The 19,198-nt window shown below is 38.9% G+C and overlaps 1 protein-coding gene across 2 annotated transcripts in view; it reads left to right on the forward strand.

The window, feature by feature from the left end:
• LOC124546164 (aminopeptidase Ey-like) overlaps window positions 1-19,198 on the forward strand; it is a 225,205-nt gene that overhangs the window by 149,172 nt on the left and 56,835 nt on the right. For both annotated transcript variants that reach the window (XM_047125016.1, XM_047125017.1), the window contains exons 12-13: window positions 678-882; window positions 13,548-13,828. In XM_047125016.1, coding sequence (XP_046980972.1) covers window positions 678-882; window positions 13,548-13,828 — 486 coding nt within the window. The remainder of the gene's footprint in view (window positions 1-677; window positions 883-13,547; window positions 13,829-19,198) is intronic.

A 19,198-nucleotide genomic window follows, 5' to 3' on the forward strand; every position in this document is an offset into this window, starting at 1 on the left:
TGGTGCTGATGGAGGCTGTATGATGCTTGTTCTACAGAGAAGATAAATTCTGTACCAGGAAGTCTCCTTGGTGTGGGAACAAAATTTAAATTTCCTACAACACTGCCATTGTGGGACCATCCAACTCTTTACTTGAAGGATTAATCACAGTATGTCAGTATGCAGTCCTTTGTTTTGCCGTAAGACAAGAAAAAGCCATTCAGTTTTGAAGGACTGTCTGGTAATGGCACTGCTATGTCCCCAAACTTTCAAGTAAGGATTGTCTTACAGTACCACAATCTTTAATTTAACTATAGTCAGTTTACAATTAATTCTTAAGTTTAATTGCATAGTTTGTCCTTCACAGTCCATGTATATGTAAAAACTATTGTAATGGAGGATACATGTTTTTCAGCATTTGCACTTACATCCTATGTCATAAATATCATCTCCAGGATAAATAAATAAATGCACCTTCCATTGTGACACCTTCGTGTCCTGTAATTTCCAATGTTCTCATAATTTTGAAGTGTAATATACTGAATGACATTGCAGTCAAATACAGATATTTTACTTTTTAATTTTAACCATATACCTTAATAATCTAGTTTTTGTACTTATAGTGAATAATATGGTGCTGATTTTGCTGAGTAGTGGTAATTACATTATCAAGACAAGTAGATTGCTTATTTTTACAGAAAGCTTTTATTCTAAACAAGTCAGACAGATTATCTGAAAGAGAACAGGATCTCCAATGGTATATACCACTAGTGCTTGTACAAAGTGATCAACCACAGGAGAGATTCTGGAATGTGGTGGGATGGATGAAGGAAGAGCGAACAATTAACTTAGACAACATGCCACCCTCTGACGTTTCTATTCTTATCAATCCTGATATCATAGGTCAGTATAATAAATGTACCAGTTAACATGATTATTCTAATTAAATTTCTGATGTCTTTGCAAAGATAAACAACAATAATTCTTTAGGGAGAGATATCCGATTCTCTGAGTTGGCGCATGATTTAATGTGCAGAAATCCACAGTAATGTAGTAAGTGTGAAAGTAACTCTGTTGGTTACATTTTCAGGATAAACTGTGGAATAACTTTTAATTATATTTAGTGTGATCTTGAACCCAGAGTAAGGACACATGCTACTTTAGAATGTGTGTATTACAAGATATTAAACAAGGGAAAATCAAAGATGAAATAATGACAATGTTACGAAAAAGATAGATTACTACTCACCATATAGCAGACAGGCACAACAAAAAGACTACTAAACATGTAAGCTTTTGGCCAGAAGGCCACCTTGCAAATCAGACAGCATACACACATGCATTCATGCAAATGCAGCCCACACACACATGACCACTGTCTCTGGTTGCCAGAGCTGGTCTGGCCACAGCAACCAGAGACAGTGGTTGTGTGTGTGTGAGCTGCATTTATTTGCATGAATATTTGTGCGTATGTTGCCTATTTCAGAGGAAGCCTTCTGGCTGAAAGCTTATGTGTTTAATAGTCTTTTTGTTGTGCCTGCCTGCAACCCAACATCTAGACTACATGATGGTAGTAATCTATCCTTTCATAATGTTGTCATTAGTATAAGATATTTATTGATTTGAATAATATTATGTGTATTAGGATAAAATGTATACTCTCTGAAAAAGCTATTTATTCTTTGACTTTTGTGCTTCGCCATATTTGCGAAAAGCCTTTTATTGGTTGATATGTTCTACATAAACAATTCAGTGTAATGCTTATACAATCCTCAACATGTTTATTCCATATTGTTCTCTAAGAGAATAAAGCAGAGAATGGAACTCTGTTTTTTACATCAGCAAATATAAATCACATTAAAAATTACTAATCTGCTGTGCAACATACACATTACATAATTTGTAGCTACTCCAGTAGTGTTATTTATATAGTGTGCTTCTGCTCATGCCCCTCTGCACACCCCACTCTGCAGCAACCCTGTGCATGCACTGCATTGTGAGGTTGGGCAGTTGGGCAGGGAAGATGAACCTTGTGACCTATGCTCAGTACAGTAGCTTACTTATTCACTAACAATCATCATAACAAAACTATTGATATGTGAGCACAGTCATGGGCAACAGCTAGTAATTTGTATTTGTGATATGCTGTGACTATTTGTTGCAGTTCCACAGTGGGACCTGTGGTCTATGGGTCATGTCTTTGACTAGTAATTAAAATGTCCGTATTGGGTTTGAACCTAGTCACTGCATAAATTTTGAAGAAAATCAAATGATGACCAAAGACTTCCAGCATAAAAAGATAAAAAGTCACCCACATTCTGCCAACAGCCTTGTCAAAGATGGTGGAGGAGTGGATGGGCATTCAGGGTACTCTGTCATACTTGGCATGGAAACTTTCACTAAAAGATAGGAAAATCAGCAACAATCAAGAGTTTGGGAATGCAGAAGGCAATGGGAACCACTGCATTAAAGACACATAAAGTGTATCAACAGGACATGGGGCCCGCAATTGAAAAAGTGTCATGCTGATCTCTCCATTAGCAAAAGACTCTGGTTTAGTCTCCCATTCAGATCTTAAGGAAGGGAGTGCCAAGGGGAAAGTGATCATGAGAAAAAGATGGCATAGTCAAATGAAGGTAAACATTCTGCTAGCTAGAGTATGGCGTGTCATAAGTTTGAATGTGGTAGGAAAGCTAGAAAATTGGAACAGTGAACTGCAAATGCAGAGTCAAGATGTAGTCAGGATCAGTAAAGTGAAATGGAAAGATGGTAAAGATTTCTAATCATACAAATATAGGGTACTATCAACTGCAGTAGAAAATAGTATAATGGCATTAGGACTCATAATGAATAGGTAGGTAGAACATAGATTAAGTTACTGTGAACATTTCAGAGATAGGGTGTTCTCATCAGATGCAACAGCAAAACAATGCCTACAACAATATTTCTACACCTATACCTACATCTAGACTCTGTAAATCACAGTGAGGTGTATGGCAGAGGGTACATCCCATTGTACCAGTTACAAGGGTTTCTTCCTGTTCCATTCACGTATGGAGTGCTAGAAGAATGGTTGTTTGAATGCCTCTGTGCATGCAGTAATTATTCTAATCTTATCCTCATGATCCCTGTGTGAACAATACGTAGGGGGCTGTAGTATGTTCCTTGAGTAAACATTTAAAACCAGTACTTGAAAGTTGATTAATTGACTTTCTCAGGATAGTTTACATGTATCTTCAAGAGTATTCCAGTTCAGTTCCTTCAGTATCCCTGTGACACTCTCGCACAGATTAAACAAACCTGTGACCATTTGTGCTGCTATTCTCTGTATATGTTCAATATCCCCTATTAGTCCTATGTGGTATAGGTCCCACACACTTGAGCAATATTCTAGAACTGGTTGCTTGAGTGATTTGTAAGCAATCTCCTTTGTAGACTGATTGCTCTTCCCCACTATTCCACCAATAAACTGAAGTCTGCCACCTGCTTTATCCCTGACTGAACCTCTGTGATCATTCCATTTCATATCGCTACAAAGTGTTACACTCAGGTATAAAGTGTTACACTCAGGTATTTGTATGAAATGGCTGATTCCAACAGTGACTCATTGATATAGGATGCTAATACACCCTTACATTACCCATTTGGTAATCACATCCTTTTGATATACACTTAAATTTTCCTCAAAAGCCTCACTGCTCTCAATTTCACGTTTCAACCAGCTTTCTATACCTAGTATTATGTGAGCTTCACTGCTTTTCATGAGTACTTCAAACTCTGGCACCTTGTTGCGAATGCTTCGGCAGTTTACCATTAGGATTTTAATACTCTCACCTGTGAGAGGCATTTCTTCTGATCTTACACTGATACTTCTGGGTTTCCTACAGTGATCATTATCTGCACTGGATGAAGAGTTTCCCTAATCTAAAAGACCTTTACATGCACTCCACACACAGTCAGCTACCTCAGATGTGTAGTGCACACCTGATCTATTTCACGGGACCCTATAGTTCCCAACCCTGTGGCACAAGTCAAGAAAGTCACAGACTAGCTTGTCACAGAACTTTCAAAGTCTCTGGTTCAGTCCCTCCACTCAGCTCAGAGCCAAAGGGCCATGATCATTTCTGGGAACAATGCTGCAAATTGTGAGCTTCTGGAAACTCCACATGCAAGGATGGTTTTCTCTGCCAGTCACTGGAGTGACCCAAGAATGACGTCAGAGCCCAGATGTTCAAACGTGCACCACGATCTGCAGTTCGTTTCCTCAATGGCTAGCAGAACAGTCTCTTTAACAGGCATTCAGAATGAATGCACTTGGTGTCCTCTCCTGTCCCTTGCTGCCATTTCCATAAGGGGTATCATCATTTGCAATATGTCTGAACTGTTGACAATTAATGGTTCCCTACCATTTTGTGTTTGCCTCCTCTTGACAATGGACAGAACAGGTTTCCCCGAAACAATTGAATTGAATCCCACTGGCTCAGTTTCAGTTTCAGTGAAAGACAGCTCCTCAAAGTTGTTGATTAGGGGGATCAGTACAACATTCTGAGTCCTCCCTGGCCCCCATCCACCCTGTACATGTTTTCTAGATCTTCCACTGACATGCCACTCACAGTCAAGTGTAAAGGTAATGACAGATCCTGTACTTTCTGCAGAGGAGACAGGATCCACAGGAGAAGATAGTACTTGAGATGCCAGTACCTCTGGTATGGGTATCACAGGTACACAACTCCTGGGAGCTCTTCCAACATACTGATTTGCAGCAGATGCCAATCATTTGACAGAAGTCAGGGAATTTCCAGCTGCTTATGAATGTCAACCAATTCATCCTGTGTTTGAGAGCAGCATTCACAGTGGGGCTGAATTTTGGCTGGTGCAGTGTATTACAAGGCAGCAAACAAATTACTTTAATTTAAAGCCACTGATTATATTTTAATCTGTTGAGCTAAAAATTGCTAATTCCCTATAAGAATTGAAGCAGATACACAAAATGAGATTTCTATTAAGGCAACACAAAATCTGTGGTAAAAGTTACTGGTTTCCTAAAACATTGAGATGTTAGTTATAGTTGTTAGCAAAATCAAAAACAGAGTTAATTGATAAAAGCAGATATTACACTGAAGTGCAGAAGGAAACTGATGTAGGCATGCATATTCAAATATGTAAATACGTAAAGAGGCAGAATACAGCTCTGCTGGTGGCATTGCTTATATAAGACAAGTGTCTGGTGCAGTTGTTATATGGGTTACTGCTGCTACAATGGCAGGTTATAAACATTTAAGTGAGTTTGGATGTGGTGTTATAGTCAGCACATGAGCAATGGCACACAGCACCTCTGAGGTAGTGACGAACTGGGGATTTTCCTGTACGACCATTTCATGAGTATACTGTGAATACCAGGAATCCGGTAAAACATCAAATCTCTGACATTGCTGCAGCCAGAAAAAGATCCTGCAAGAATGGGACCAATAACAACTGAACAGAATCTTTCAAAGTGACAGAAGTGCAACCCTTCCACAAACTGCAGCAGTTATCAGTGATGGGCCACCAACAAGTGTCAGCATGTGAACTATTCAACAAAATACCATCAATATGGGCTTTCAGAATTGAAGGCCCACTCATGTACCCTTGATGACTGCATGACATGAAGCTTTATACCTCTCCTGGGCCTGTCAATACTGACTTTGGAGTGTTGATGACTGGAAACATGCTGCCTGGTCGGACAAATCTCATTTCAAATTGTATCAAGCGGATGGACATATATGGGGACAACTTCGTGAATCCATGGACCCTACATGCCAGCAGGAGACTGTTCAAGCTGTTGGAGGCCCTGTAATGGTGTGGGGCAAGTGCAGTTGGAGTGATATGGGACTCATGATATGTCTAGATACGACACTGATGTGTGAGATGTACATAAGCACCCTGTCTGATCACTTATGACCATTGTGCATTCTGGCAGTCGTGGGCTATTCCAGCATGGCAACGCAATATGCCACACATTCAGAATTGGTACAGAGTGGCTCCAGAAATACTCTTCTGGGTTTAAACACTTCCACTGGGCACTAGACTCCCCAGACAAGAACATTATTGACCATATCTGGGATGACTTGCTGCGTTCTGTTCAGAAGAGATCTCCACCCCCTTGTACTCTTACAGATTTATGGACAGCCCTGCAGGATGCATGGTGTCAATTCCCTCCAGCACTACTTGAGACATTAGTCAAATCCATGCTGTGTCATGTTGCGGCATTTCTACTTGCTTGCAGTGGCTCTACATGATATTAGGCAGGTGTACCAGTTTCTTTGGCTCTTCAGTGTGTATCTGCTACAGTAAGTAAACCACAAATGCCAATTCACCACAAGGATTATGCAAAGGACAATGATAGCTTCTGAAAATTCTCAAAAATGCACACTAATTTGCTTTGATATACAATGAAACTCAGGGGTGATGTATTCTTTGGCTTAATTGTGAACCACAAATGCTGATTTGCTACAAAATAAATTGTGTATCCAAGCACTCATACCAGTTACTTACAAAAATATAGTTTTGAAAGCACCTGAAAATTTTGAAACTAATCTGTTTCTCACATAATTGTACAATGATATTAGAGAATGATTAAGGCCTACTGCTCTTAAAAATTACCAGTACTAATTTGTCTCAGTACTCATGAAAGTTCGAAATTTCACAATATATCACAATGCAAACAGGTTTTCATACAATCAGTAAAACACTATCCAGAAGCTAAATGTGCCACTATCAAAAACAGAAGATGAAGACATAGAGAAAATATATGAGGATATTGAACAGGTAATATGGTATGTAAAGCGAGATGAAAATCTAATAATTATGGTGCATTGGAATACATTCATAAGGGAAGGAGCAGAAGAAAATTTTTTTGGAAAATATAGTCTTAGTATTAGGAATGTGAGAGGAAAAAGACCAAATTATTTCTGCAATAAATTTCAGCTAGTAATAGTGAATACTCTGTTCAAGAATTTCTAAGATAGTTGGGGGAAGTGACAACCAAATATCTATTCAAGTTAGTGCATAGAATGTATGAGACTGGCAGCATACCATCAGACTTTCAGAAAATTATCATCCACACAATTCCAAAGATAACAAGAGCAGGCAAGGGCAAGGACTATTGTTTCAACAGATTAACAGTTAAAACTTGCATCCAAGCACTTACAAGAATAATAAACAGAAGAATGGAAAAACCTGAGGAGCTATTATACAATGATCAGCTGGGTAACATCATGAGCAGACAGAGATTCTGACAGATAATAGAGTGTACATCCAGGAGCAGACATACGTTCAGACTACAATTTGGTAATGATGCAGAGTAGACTGAAGTTTTAGAATTATCTGGAGGAATGAATGTGGAAGGAAATAGGGTGCTGAAGTACTGAGTTATGATAAAGACACATTTGAAGTTCACTAAAGACAATTGTAAGGAATATCACAGTAGGCAGTTGAATTGAAGAGGGGAGGACAGCTCTAAAAAGAGCAGTCATGCATTTTAGACAGACAAACATAGGTACAAGGAATGTAACTGTGAAGAAACCTTAGGTAACAGGAGAATTATTTCAACTGGTGGATGAAAGGAGGAAGTACAAAAATCTTCAGGGAAACATAGGACTATAGCAACATAAATCACGTAGGAAATACATAAATATTAAGTGCAGGCAAGCCAAGGAAAACTGGCTGCAGGAACAATGTGAAGAAACTGAAAAAGAAATGATAATTGGAACAATCGACTTTAGTATGCAGGAAAGTCAAAACAACCTTCCATAAAATTAAAAGCAATGTTGGTACCATTAAGAGTACAGTGAGAATTCCACTGTTACATGCAGAGGAGAGAGCAGATCAGTAGAAGGAGAACACTGACTGTGGGAGGGGGGGGGGGGGGGGGGGGGGACAATTGTCTGATGATGTGAAAGAAGTCAGAATTGTTATGAAAGATTTAGATTCAGAGTTTAAAAGAGCCCAGGAAGAGTTGTGATCAAATAAGGAAGAAGGGATAGAAAATATTCTATCAGAATTTATAAGATAGTTGGGGGAAGTGACAATCAAATATCTATTCAAGTTAGTGTATAGAATGTATGAGACTGGCAGCATACCATCAGACTTTCAGAAAATTTTCACCCACACTGTTCCAAATATAACAAGAGCAGGTAAGGGCAAGGACAATTGTTTCAACTGATTAACAGCTAAAAGTTGCATCCAAGCCACTTACAAGAATAATAAACAGAAGAATGGAAAAAAAACTGAGGAGCCATTATATAATGATCAGTTTGGCTTTGGGAAACATAAAGGTACCAGTTGTGCTTGCAATGGAAGTGAGACTGAAGAAAAATCAAGACCTGTTCATAGGATTTGTTGACCTGAAAAAAGTGTTCAACATTGCAAAATGGTGCATGATGTTCACAACTGAGGAAGTTGAGAAAAATGGAGTAAGCTACAGGGAAAGACGTAATATGCAATGCTTGGAAGAATCAAGAGATAACAATAAGACTGGAAGACCACGAATGAAGTACTCATGTTAAAACTGCTATAAGACAGGGGTACAGTCTTTCACACCTTCTGTTTACTCTATGCATTGAAGAAGCAATGACAGAAACAGAAGAAAACTTCAGGAGTGGGATCCAAGGTGAGATGACATTGCTATCCTAAATTAAGGTGAATAAAAATTACAAGATCTGTTGAACAAAATGAAGAGTGTAATGAGTACAGAATTTGGGTTGAGAGTTAACTGAGTCAGAAGACTAATGATTCAAAGAAGAACAGAGTTATACAGAAATAATTGAGGATTAGGGGCTTCTGAATTTAATTTATCAACACATTTCAAGAAACATTTCACAATTGTAAACAAATTAATCAAGTATTCACTATTTTCTATCTACATTTAAACCATTCCAAGAAATTTAATCTTATTTAACTTTCTCCAGTAGCAGTTGTCAATTATGGTCATGAATATAAAGCAAAAAGCAATATGCCAATACAAAAATACTTACCTGTTTAATTATTTAAAAAAATAAGGTTTTATTGCTTTGAAATACATGAATAGTGTAAGATTACAGTCAACAAAGCATTAAATGGACAAATTATCATTACAATTAGTATTTTAATAACAGGTGGAACACAGGAAACTTATAACAGTAAACCAAAGTTTAGATATTTGAATGGTGCAATAGTCATAATGCAATCAGTACACTCAGTATTTTAAAGAGCCATCAAAATATATAATTTTTCAGTTAACTGTGTATGGTGATATTATAAGCGTAAGTAAAAATCACATTTGAGCATCTCTGTATCACTGTTCTTATGTTTTCTTTGCCATTTATTGATCACTGGTGATGGAGGGTCTTTTACTTATTCTGTTTTATGTGTATGCTCCCATGTGTTATTGTAAAGTGTTTCACATACTATTTCTTTTGTCAGTGAATAAATTCTTTGAAACTAATATTTCTTGTTTGCAAACATGACTCTGCAACCAGTTTTTTAGTTTCAAATTAGGATAAATTATGAATTGTATAGTTTATATTTTTCTTCCTCTTCAGTTTTGCAGTAGTACTTTCCTTTTCTTGTTCAGTCCTTCTTCATATAATGTTCATCTATTTTATGCAAGGTTTGCTCCAATCATTCATTTATTATCATGTTCTGTTGGTCCTATGGCAGGGTAGCGTCACCTGAAAATGTGGTAGTGTACAGTACTCTAATCATATGTCATAACTTCTTCTGCGAACCATCATCACTCATCATTAATGCATGATCATACCATACTAGTATTTGTGAATGTCGGTCAATAATCTATTGTCAGTGGCAACCTATTCCTCTGTGACTTCTTCCATCTCCACAGGTTGTATTATTGTGGTGGGGTGGAGAGCGCACCTAATCTGCCATCCGGAATCCCTGTTTTTTGGAATACACTACTGAGGTGTTCCAGCTCATGGGACAGTCTCTCTGTGTTTGAACCACTGCCTTTATACCATACACTGGTGCACTGTTGGGGAAAATGGGACACATATTGAAGAAGCACATAGTAAAAACTTTCTTTACCCACCCAGTAAAACATGAGCATTATTGGGAAGCATCAGAGATGATCTCAGTTTGTGGAAAGTTGGTGAATACTAGCTTCTGTGTCATTGTGGAAGACATATATTGGACAGATAGTGCACACTGTTGAAAATCACTGCCGAGAACACCAGAGGTACACTCAACTAATGTATTGCAACAAGTCAGTGGTTACAGAGCACTGTTTGTCTGAGAATCATGTTATGGAGTATGAACGTACCAGGATCTCGACTCAACTTCCACATACTTGGAGAGGACATAGAAACTTGCAGCAGGGACAATTTCATTATCTGAGATCATGGCTATAATCTTAGCAAGGCTTGGGAATCAGCACTGAGTTTAATTAAGAAGACACTCAGCAAACAATATGATCTGGTGACCAGAGTGGTCAAAGCACTCAGCTCACTGCTACTAGACACTGATGTTAACATCTGCATGACTGCTGATGCATGACCACGGCCACAGATAGCAGAGGGAATGGTTCGCAGGGTTGGGTGAGGATATAAGTTGTTCATGCACTCTCAGGAGCTCAGTTCATCAGTGCACCTGCTGGTGGTGGCATGTTTGATCACCAAAATAACTATGAACCAGCAGTACATGTGTGGATTGTTCTATTAACAAATGTACCAGGAGAAACTGCAGAATCACATCATATACCTGTACGGGGAGGAAATGAATCACAGCATGAAGAAATTCAACAAACTGCACCACTGAAGATGCCGTTTGCTGAGTGCTCTTGAATTTCTGAAGAGTGTTGTGCCCAACTTGTTGTGCCAAACTTTGCTAAGGTCATGCAACACATCGATTCTGCAGCAGCTAGGAATGTTAAGAAGTGGGCCAGCCTTTCCTTGATACATGATAGGGTGCAGTTCACCTGCTAAAGCCTTGAGTATAACTCCCAAGAACTAGTCACATTAATTCCTAATCACTTTAATTCCTTGATCTGGGACTGTATGGATGGTGTTACCTAAGTGGCAGTTGATTCCATGTCTAGGAAGGTCATAGAACATCAAATATCAAAATTCTCTCACCTCTGAGACAAAGTAGATTCCATGCAAAATGGTCATCAATCTGACTGACATGGAGCTGAGTGACAATGTGGTTTCAGTCCTAGATAAGGTACATAACTTTGCCCCAACCCTAAGTTCACACCAGTCATGGACATCTTCAGTGCAGTTGAACATGTTGTGGTGCAACTACCACCTGAAGCAGCTGAAGAAGTACATTGTGAACCTGCTGTGCTCTGATTAGAATTAAACCTACAAAGACAGATGTTACCATCAGAGAGAGGGTAGCTGTTTGGGATCTGAGAGTGTGTCCTGAAATTGTTGTCTTACCTGCTGATAAAGGCAATGCTACTGTTGTTCTTTCCCACAAGAACTACATTGAGAAGATGCAGGGCCTACTAGATGATGACTCCTATAGGAAGATCAATGTTGACCTCACTAAGAAGGCGAAGAAAAGGTGATGGCTCTTGTCAGGGATGTGGATTTACCAGAGGGGGTCACCAAGAAACTGTTACAAGGACCTGTATAGCCAAAATTTTATGGACTCCCCGAAATCCAGAAAGATGGGGTGCCATTGCACCACATTGCCAGCAACATCATTACACCTACCTATTTGCTGGCAAAATACCTAATGGGAATGCTAAGCTCTTATATGGGTAAGTGCCCTAGTCACATGAGTAATTCTGTGGATTTTATAAAATGCATCAGTAGCTTCAGGATAAAAGACTCAGATATCCTGGCAAGTTCTGACATCATTTCGGTATCCAACAGTGTGCCCCCCACCCCCCCCCACCCCCCCACCCCCCTACAAAAATCACTAGAACTTATTGTTCAGAAATTTGATGAGAAGGCCACCAACCTTTTCAGGCTTGTCCTGACCTCCATGTATTATCTGTACAATGGAAAATACAAATCATGCCTGTGATTATGAATTTTTATATGGAGTATTTTGACAAGGAAGCTCTGGCATCATCCAAATGGAAATCCACATGTTTTTTTCATTATGTGGATGACGCCTCCTTCATCTGGCCCCATGGAAGGGACAAACTCCATGACTTCCTTACACATTTGAGCTCCTACAGCCTAACATCAAATTTGCTATGGAGACCAAAGCAGAAGGAAGATTGTCATTCATGGATATCATGCTCAAGAGGAGAGCTGATGGTAGCCTAGGCACTGGTGTGTATCAGAAGAAAACACACACTGACCTTTATTTGCATGTGGACAACTGCCACCACCTTTCACAGAGGAATGGGGTACTAAAAACAGTAGAATACAGGGCACACGTCATCTCAGACACAGAAAGTCTGCCTCAGTAGCTGGAAAGCCTCAGAACTGTATTCCAAGAAAAAGGGTATCCAGAATGCCAGGTTAGGCATGGTCTCCACCCCACCACAACAGTAAAACCTGTGGAAATGGAAGAAGTCATGGAGGAAGAGGCAGCCACTGCCTGTATGTATACACTGGCACACTATCATAAAAAACTGGATGCGTACTCAAGAAGCACCAAGTAAAAACAATCTTTTACCCACCAAATAAAACACAGACATTATTAAGAAGTGTCAAAGATGATCATGGTGTATGAAAGACCAGTGTATACCAGATTATGCGTCAGTGTGGAAAGACGTATACTGGACAGACAGTGTGTACTATCAAAGATCATTGCCAGCAACATCAGAGGAAGACTCACCTAATGTATCCCAAGTCAACAGTCACAGAGCACTGTTTGTCTGAGAATCATGTGATGGTGTATGAACGTACCAGTATTTTGGCACACACTTCCAAATACTGGGACAGCATCACTAGAGAGGCCATGGAAATTTACACAAGGAGCAATCTCATCAACTGAGATTGCTGCTATAATCTTAGCAAGGTTTAGGAACCAGCACTGAGTTTAATTAACAAGACTCTCAGCAAACAAAATGATATGGCAACCAAGCAAACAGAGCACATACCAACACTAGTGTCTCTATGACCGCTGACTCAAGAAAGTGGGCACAGACCACTGAGGAAATGGCTCACTGTGAGAGGGGATATAAGTTGGTCATGCACACTACAGAGCTCATTTCAACAGTGCACCTATCAGTGGTGACACGTCTCATCGCCAAAATATTGTGCCCTTTGGACACTATGAACCAGCAGTACACCTATGGCCTGGTCAAAGAATTATTTTGTTATTCATTCTTAGTCATTTTATGTTAGTTATTTGGGATTTTGTAGACCATCTTCCAGTTTACCTCCTAGAAAAAACTCTACAAATCACCACTGCATTCATAATAGCTAACCTCACACTATAGAGAGGCACACAACAATAAACTCTTACTATTCCAAATATTCTGCAATACATAGCTGTTAATCACAGTTTCTATCACTTGCAACTGTTGTCACTTTTTCGTATCTCTATTCAGCCCCATAATAAATAATTTAGAAAGATAGACGTTTGAAATGAATCACCATTTTATTTTATTTTGTTTTATCAATTTACAGGTCTGTTTGTTGTAAATTATGATCCAACCAATTGGGGACTCATCACGCAAAATCTACATGCCAATAAGTCTTCGCAGAGGCTATCTGAAATAACACATGCCAAGTTAATAACTGATGCATTCCTTCTCGCAAATGCAGGAGAATTGACGTTTAGTGTGCCATTAAATATGAGCCTCACATTAACAGATGAGACAGATTTTCCTCCATGGTATGCCTTTAAAGAGTTCTTTTGGGATATATATTACAAATTGGAGCACACAAGGACAATAAACCTCTTTGTGGTAAGCAGATATGAGCCGCAATTATTTTCTTACTATTGCTGTTTTACTTATATTACCTTTTTGCCTGCTTAGCAACAATAAATAAGAACTTTACCAATAGCAGAACCACTTTCAACAATGAAAGTCTTCATATAAGTACCTTTTCTGTGTGTATGTGTCTATGAATGCCAGTATATAAAAGTGAGGTGATGTTTCTGTTTACATGTGCTTTAGTCAGTCAAGGTTAAAGTAGTGAAAAATTGCTCTGAAATCTTGAATAAAAATATATAATATGTCTACTTCACATATTATACTAACTGCTGCTTATTTCTTGAAGATCACTATTAACACTGAAAAAATGAATGCAAAGTACAATGCAGAATCATCAAGTTTGAGTGCCTGGCAGTGCTCTATTTGGAGGGCATCATAATTGAAACATTTTTGTAACTGTGACATGTGCTTTCATATGATTTATTTCGGTTCATGTGAATATTTTTTTTATTTTTTTATTTATTATTATTATTGTTTACTCATCAGTGTTACTATTCAGGGTTAAATTTATAAACATACTGGTGCCCTTTGTACCCCTCTGGTCAGCATCACCACACATTCCACAATCAGGTTAAACACACCACCATATGGATTGATGGAATACATGTAAATAAATAAATTAAACAATTAAAACTTCTTCCAGATTCATTTGTTGAGTATTCAAAACAGCAAGACATTGCACAAGACAATAGAAACCACTGAATGAAAGACACATAATGTGTGTCTGCAGGAAATGTGGTTTGTAACTGAAAAAGTGTCATGATTATGTCTGCATTGGCACTGGCTTTCCAGGAGGGGGCTACTAGGTGGAGGTAATCATAAAAAAATGGTTAGAAAATCAACATAAGGAAACATTCTGTCTAGTGGATGTGGGATGTCAGAAGTCTGAGTGTAGCAGGAAAACCAGAAAATCTGGAATGGGAAATGCAAAAACAGTATACAGATTTGGTAGGAGTTAGTGATGTGAAATGGAAAGGTAATAAGGATCTAGTCAGACAAATATAGAGTAATATTAAGAGCAGCAGGGAATGCTATAACAGAAGTATGCTTTGTTATGAATAGGAATGTAGGACAAAGAGTGAGTTTCTGTGAGCAGTTTAGTGATTGAGTTATTCTCACCAGAAACAACATCAATCCAATGCCAGAAAATGAAGTGATGGGTGCATGTTGTATGAGGGCAATGAGTGGATGGTTCAGTACATAAAGGGAGATGAAAAACTAACAGTCACTAAGAACTGGAACACCATAGCGGGAAACATAATATAAGACATAATCATGGGAGAAAATTACCCTCCTAATAGGAATAACAGAAGAGAGATTCCTCACTTCTGCAATAAATTTCAGATAGTTATAGCAAAACCACTGTTCAAGCATCACCAGAAGAGCAAATATAACATGAGGAGTAGATACATCTGAAAAAGATCTGGAGATACAATAAGCTTCAGCTGGATAAAATAACAGAGAGAAAAGATTTTGAAAGCAGATATTAGCGTTTAAGGCATACTTAGGAGCAGATACAGACTCACATTTCAGTTTTGAGATGATTGGCTGATGTTTAAGTGAGGTGTTTGGAATTCCCTGAGGCTGTAGGTACAGTGGTGATGAGTAAGTATTTCAGTTGAAGAGAAGTTGATGTCCATGAATTATAGTCAGTTGCAGAAGCTATGGGGCCAATATAAATACTAGAAGTTAACTATGGAAGTAACACCACTGTTCTAGCCACAGATGGGACTCTCAGTCTGTGTCATCTTCAGCAAATGATGTCACTGAAATGTGGTACAGAGGGGTGTAGCGTGTGCACATTGCTTTCCCAATTGTTGTTGGATTAACAGATCTGGTGCTGCTACTGCTCAGTCAAATATCTCTTCAACTGGCACCCTGGCGTACCAGGAATCAGAAATGAATGCTGTCCAATAAGCTACACAGGTGGACAACTGTGGGAAAGGCTTAGGTAAAAGAAGACATAACGTGACTGATAATGAAAGAAGGAAATATAAAAAAGTTCACGTCTCCATGCTGATTACTGTTCATGTTTGTTGTTGTTGTGGCCTTCAGTCCTGAGACTGGTTGGATGCAGCTCTCCATGCTACTCTATCCTGTGCAAGCTTCTTCATCTCCCAGTACCTACTGCAACCTACATCCTTCTGAATCTCTTGGTCTCCCTCTATGATTTTTACCCTACACACTGCCCTCCAATACTAAATTGGTGATCCCTTGATGCCTCAGAACATGTCCTACCAACCGATCCCTTCTTCTAGTCAAATTGTGCCACAAATTTCTCTTCTCCCCAATTCTAGTCAATATCTCCTCATTAGTTATATGATCTACCCATCTAATCTTCAGCATTCTTCTGTAGCACCACATTTTGAAAGCTTCTATTCTCTTCTTGTCCAAACTATTTATCATCCATGTTTCACTTCCATACATGGCTACACTCCATACAAATACTTTCAGAAACGACTTCCTGACACTTAAATCTATACTCAATGTTAACAAATTTCTCTTCTTCAGAAACGCTTTCCTTGCCATTGCCAGTCTGCATTTTATATCTTCTCTACTTCAACCATCATCAGTTATTTTGCTCCCCAAATATCAAAATTCCTTTACTACTTTAAGTGTCTCATTTCCTCATCTAATTCCCTCAGCATCACCCGACTTAATTTGACTACATTCCATTATCCTCGTTTTGCTTGTGTTGATGTTCATCTTATATCACCCTTTCAAGACACTGTCCATTCCATTCAACTGCACTTCCAAGCCCTTTGCTGTCTCTGACAGCATTACAATGCCGTCGGTGAACCTCAAAGTTTTTATTTCTTCTCCGTGGATTTTAATACCTACTCCAAATTTTTCTTTTGTTTCCTTTACTGCTTGCTCAATATACAGATTGAATAACATCAGGGAGAGTCTACAACCCTGTCTCACTCCCTTCCTATCCACTGCTTCCCTTTCATGCCCCTCGACTCTTATAACTGCCATCTGCTTTCTGTGCAAATAGTAAATAGCCTTTCGCTCCCTGTAATTTACCCCTACCACCTTCAGAATTTGAAAGAGAGTATTCCAGTCAATATTGTCAAAAGCTTTCTCTAAGTCTACAAATGCTAGAAACGTAGGTTAGCCTTTCCTTAATCTATCTTCTAAGATAAGTCGTAGGGTCAGTATGGCCTCATGTGTTCAAATATTTCTGCAGAATCCAAACTGATCTTCCCCGAGGTTGGCTTCTACCAGTTTTACCATTCGTCTGTAAAGAATTTGTGTTAGTGTTTCGCAGCTGTGACTTATTAAACTGATAGTTTGCAGTATCATATCTCCCATTTCATCTTCATCTACATCCTCTTCCATTTCCATAATATTGTCCTCAAGTACATCGCCCTTGTATGGACCCTGTATATACTCCTTCCACTTTTCTGCTTTTTCTTATTTGCTTAGAACTGGGTTTCCATCTGAGCTCTTGACATTCATACAGGTGGTTCTCTTTTTCTCCAAAGGTCTCTTTAATTTTCCTTACCCCTAGTAAGATAAGCCTCTACATCCTTACATTTGTCCTCTAGCCATCCCTGCTTAGCCATTTTGCACTTCCTCTCAATCTCATTTTTGAGACGTTTGTATTCCTTTTTGCCTGCTTCATTTATTGCATTTTTGTATTTTCTCCTTTTATCAATTAAATTCAATATTTCTTCTGTTACCCAAGGATTTCTACTAGCCCTCATCTTTTTACCTACTTGATCCTCTGCTGCCTTCACTACTTCATCCCCCAAAGCTACCCATCCGTCTTCTACTGTATTTCTTTCCCCCATTCCTGTCAATTGTTCCTTTATGCTCTCCTTGAAACTCTGTAGAACCTCTAGTTTAGTCAGTTTATCCAGCTCCCATCTTCTTAAATTCCCACCTTTTTGCAGTTTCTTCAGTTTTAATCTACAGTTCATAACCAATAGATTGTGGTCAGAGTCCATATCTGCCCCTGGAAATGTCTTACAATTTAAAACCTGGCTCCTAAATCTCTGTCTTATCATTATATAATCTATCTGATACCTTCTAGTATCTACAGGATTCTTCCATGTATACAACCTTCTTTTATGATTCTTGAACCAAGTGTTAGCTATGATTAAGTTATGCTCTGTGCAAAATTCTACCAAACGGCTTCCTCTTTCATTTCTTACCCCCAATCCATATTCACGGGCTATGTTTCCTTCTCTCCCTTTTCCTACTCTTGAATCCCAGTCACCCATGACTATTAAATTTTTGTCTCCCTTCATTACATGAATAATTTCTTTTATCTCATCATACATTTCATCAATTTCTTCATCATCTGCAGAGCTAGTTGGCATATAAACTTGTACTACTGTAGTAGGCATGGGCTTCGTGTCTATCTTGGCCATAATAATGCGTACACTATGCTGTTTGTAGTAGCTTACCCACGTTCCTACTTTTTTATTCATTGTTAAACCTACTCCTGCAGTACCCCTATTTGATTTTGTATTTATAATACTGTATTCACCTGACCAAAAGTCTTGTTCCTCCTGCCACTGAACTTCACTAATTCCCACTATATCTAACTTTAACCTATCCATTTCCCTTTTTAAATTTTCTAACCTACCTGCCCGATTAAGGGATCTGACATTCCACGCTCCGATCCGTAGAATGCCAGTTTTCTTTCTCCTGATAACGACGTACTCTTGAGTAGTCCCCGCCTGGAGATCTGAATGGGGGACTATTTTACCTCCGGAATTTTTTACCCAAGAGGATGCCATCATCATTTAACCATACAGTAAAGCTGCATGCCCTTGGGAAAAATTACGGCTGTAGTTTCCCCTTGCTTTCAGCCATTTGCAGTACCAGCACAACAAGGCCATTTTGGTTAGTGTTACAAGGTCAGATCAGTCAATCATCCAGACTGTAGCCGCTGCCACTACTTAAAAGGCTGCTGCCCCTCTTCAGGAACCACACGTTTGTCTGGCCTCTCAACAGATACCCCTCCATTAGGATGCACCTACAGTACGGCTATCTGTATCACTTGGTGGGGGGAGGGGGGGGGGGGAGGGGGGCGCTGGGTGGTATGGGAAGATCTCAGTTAGATTACATCATTATCAGACAGAGATTCAGAAATAAGATACTGGTTAGTAAGGCATACCCAGGAGCAGATATAGACACAGATCACAATGTAGTACTGAGAAGAGTAGCATGAAGTTTAAGAGATTAGCCAAGAAGAATCAATGCTCAAAGAAGTGGTATACTGAAGTACTATGGAATGACGAGGTATCCTTGGAGTTCTCTAAGGCTATAGATACAGCAATAAGGAATAACTCCATAGGCAGTATAGTTTAAGAGGAACAGACATTA

Source organism: Schistocerca americana, chromosome 1 (genome assembly GCF_021461395.2).
Source record: "Schistocerca americana isolate TAMUIC-IGC-003095 chromosome 1, iqSchAmer2.1, whole genome shotgun sequence".
Lineage (NCBI taxonomy): Eukaryota > Metazoa > Arthropoda > Insecta > Orthoptera > Acrididae > Schistocerca > Schistocerca americana.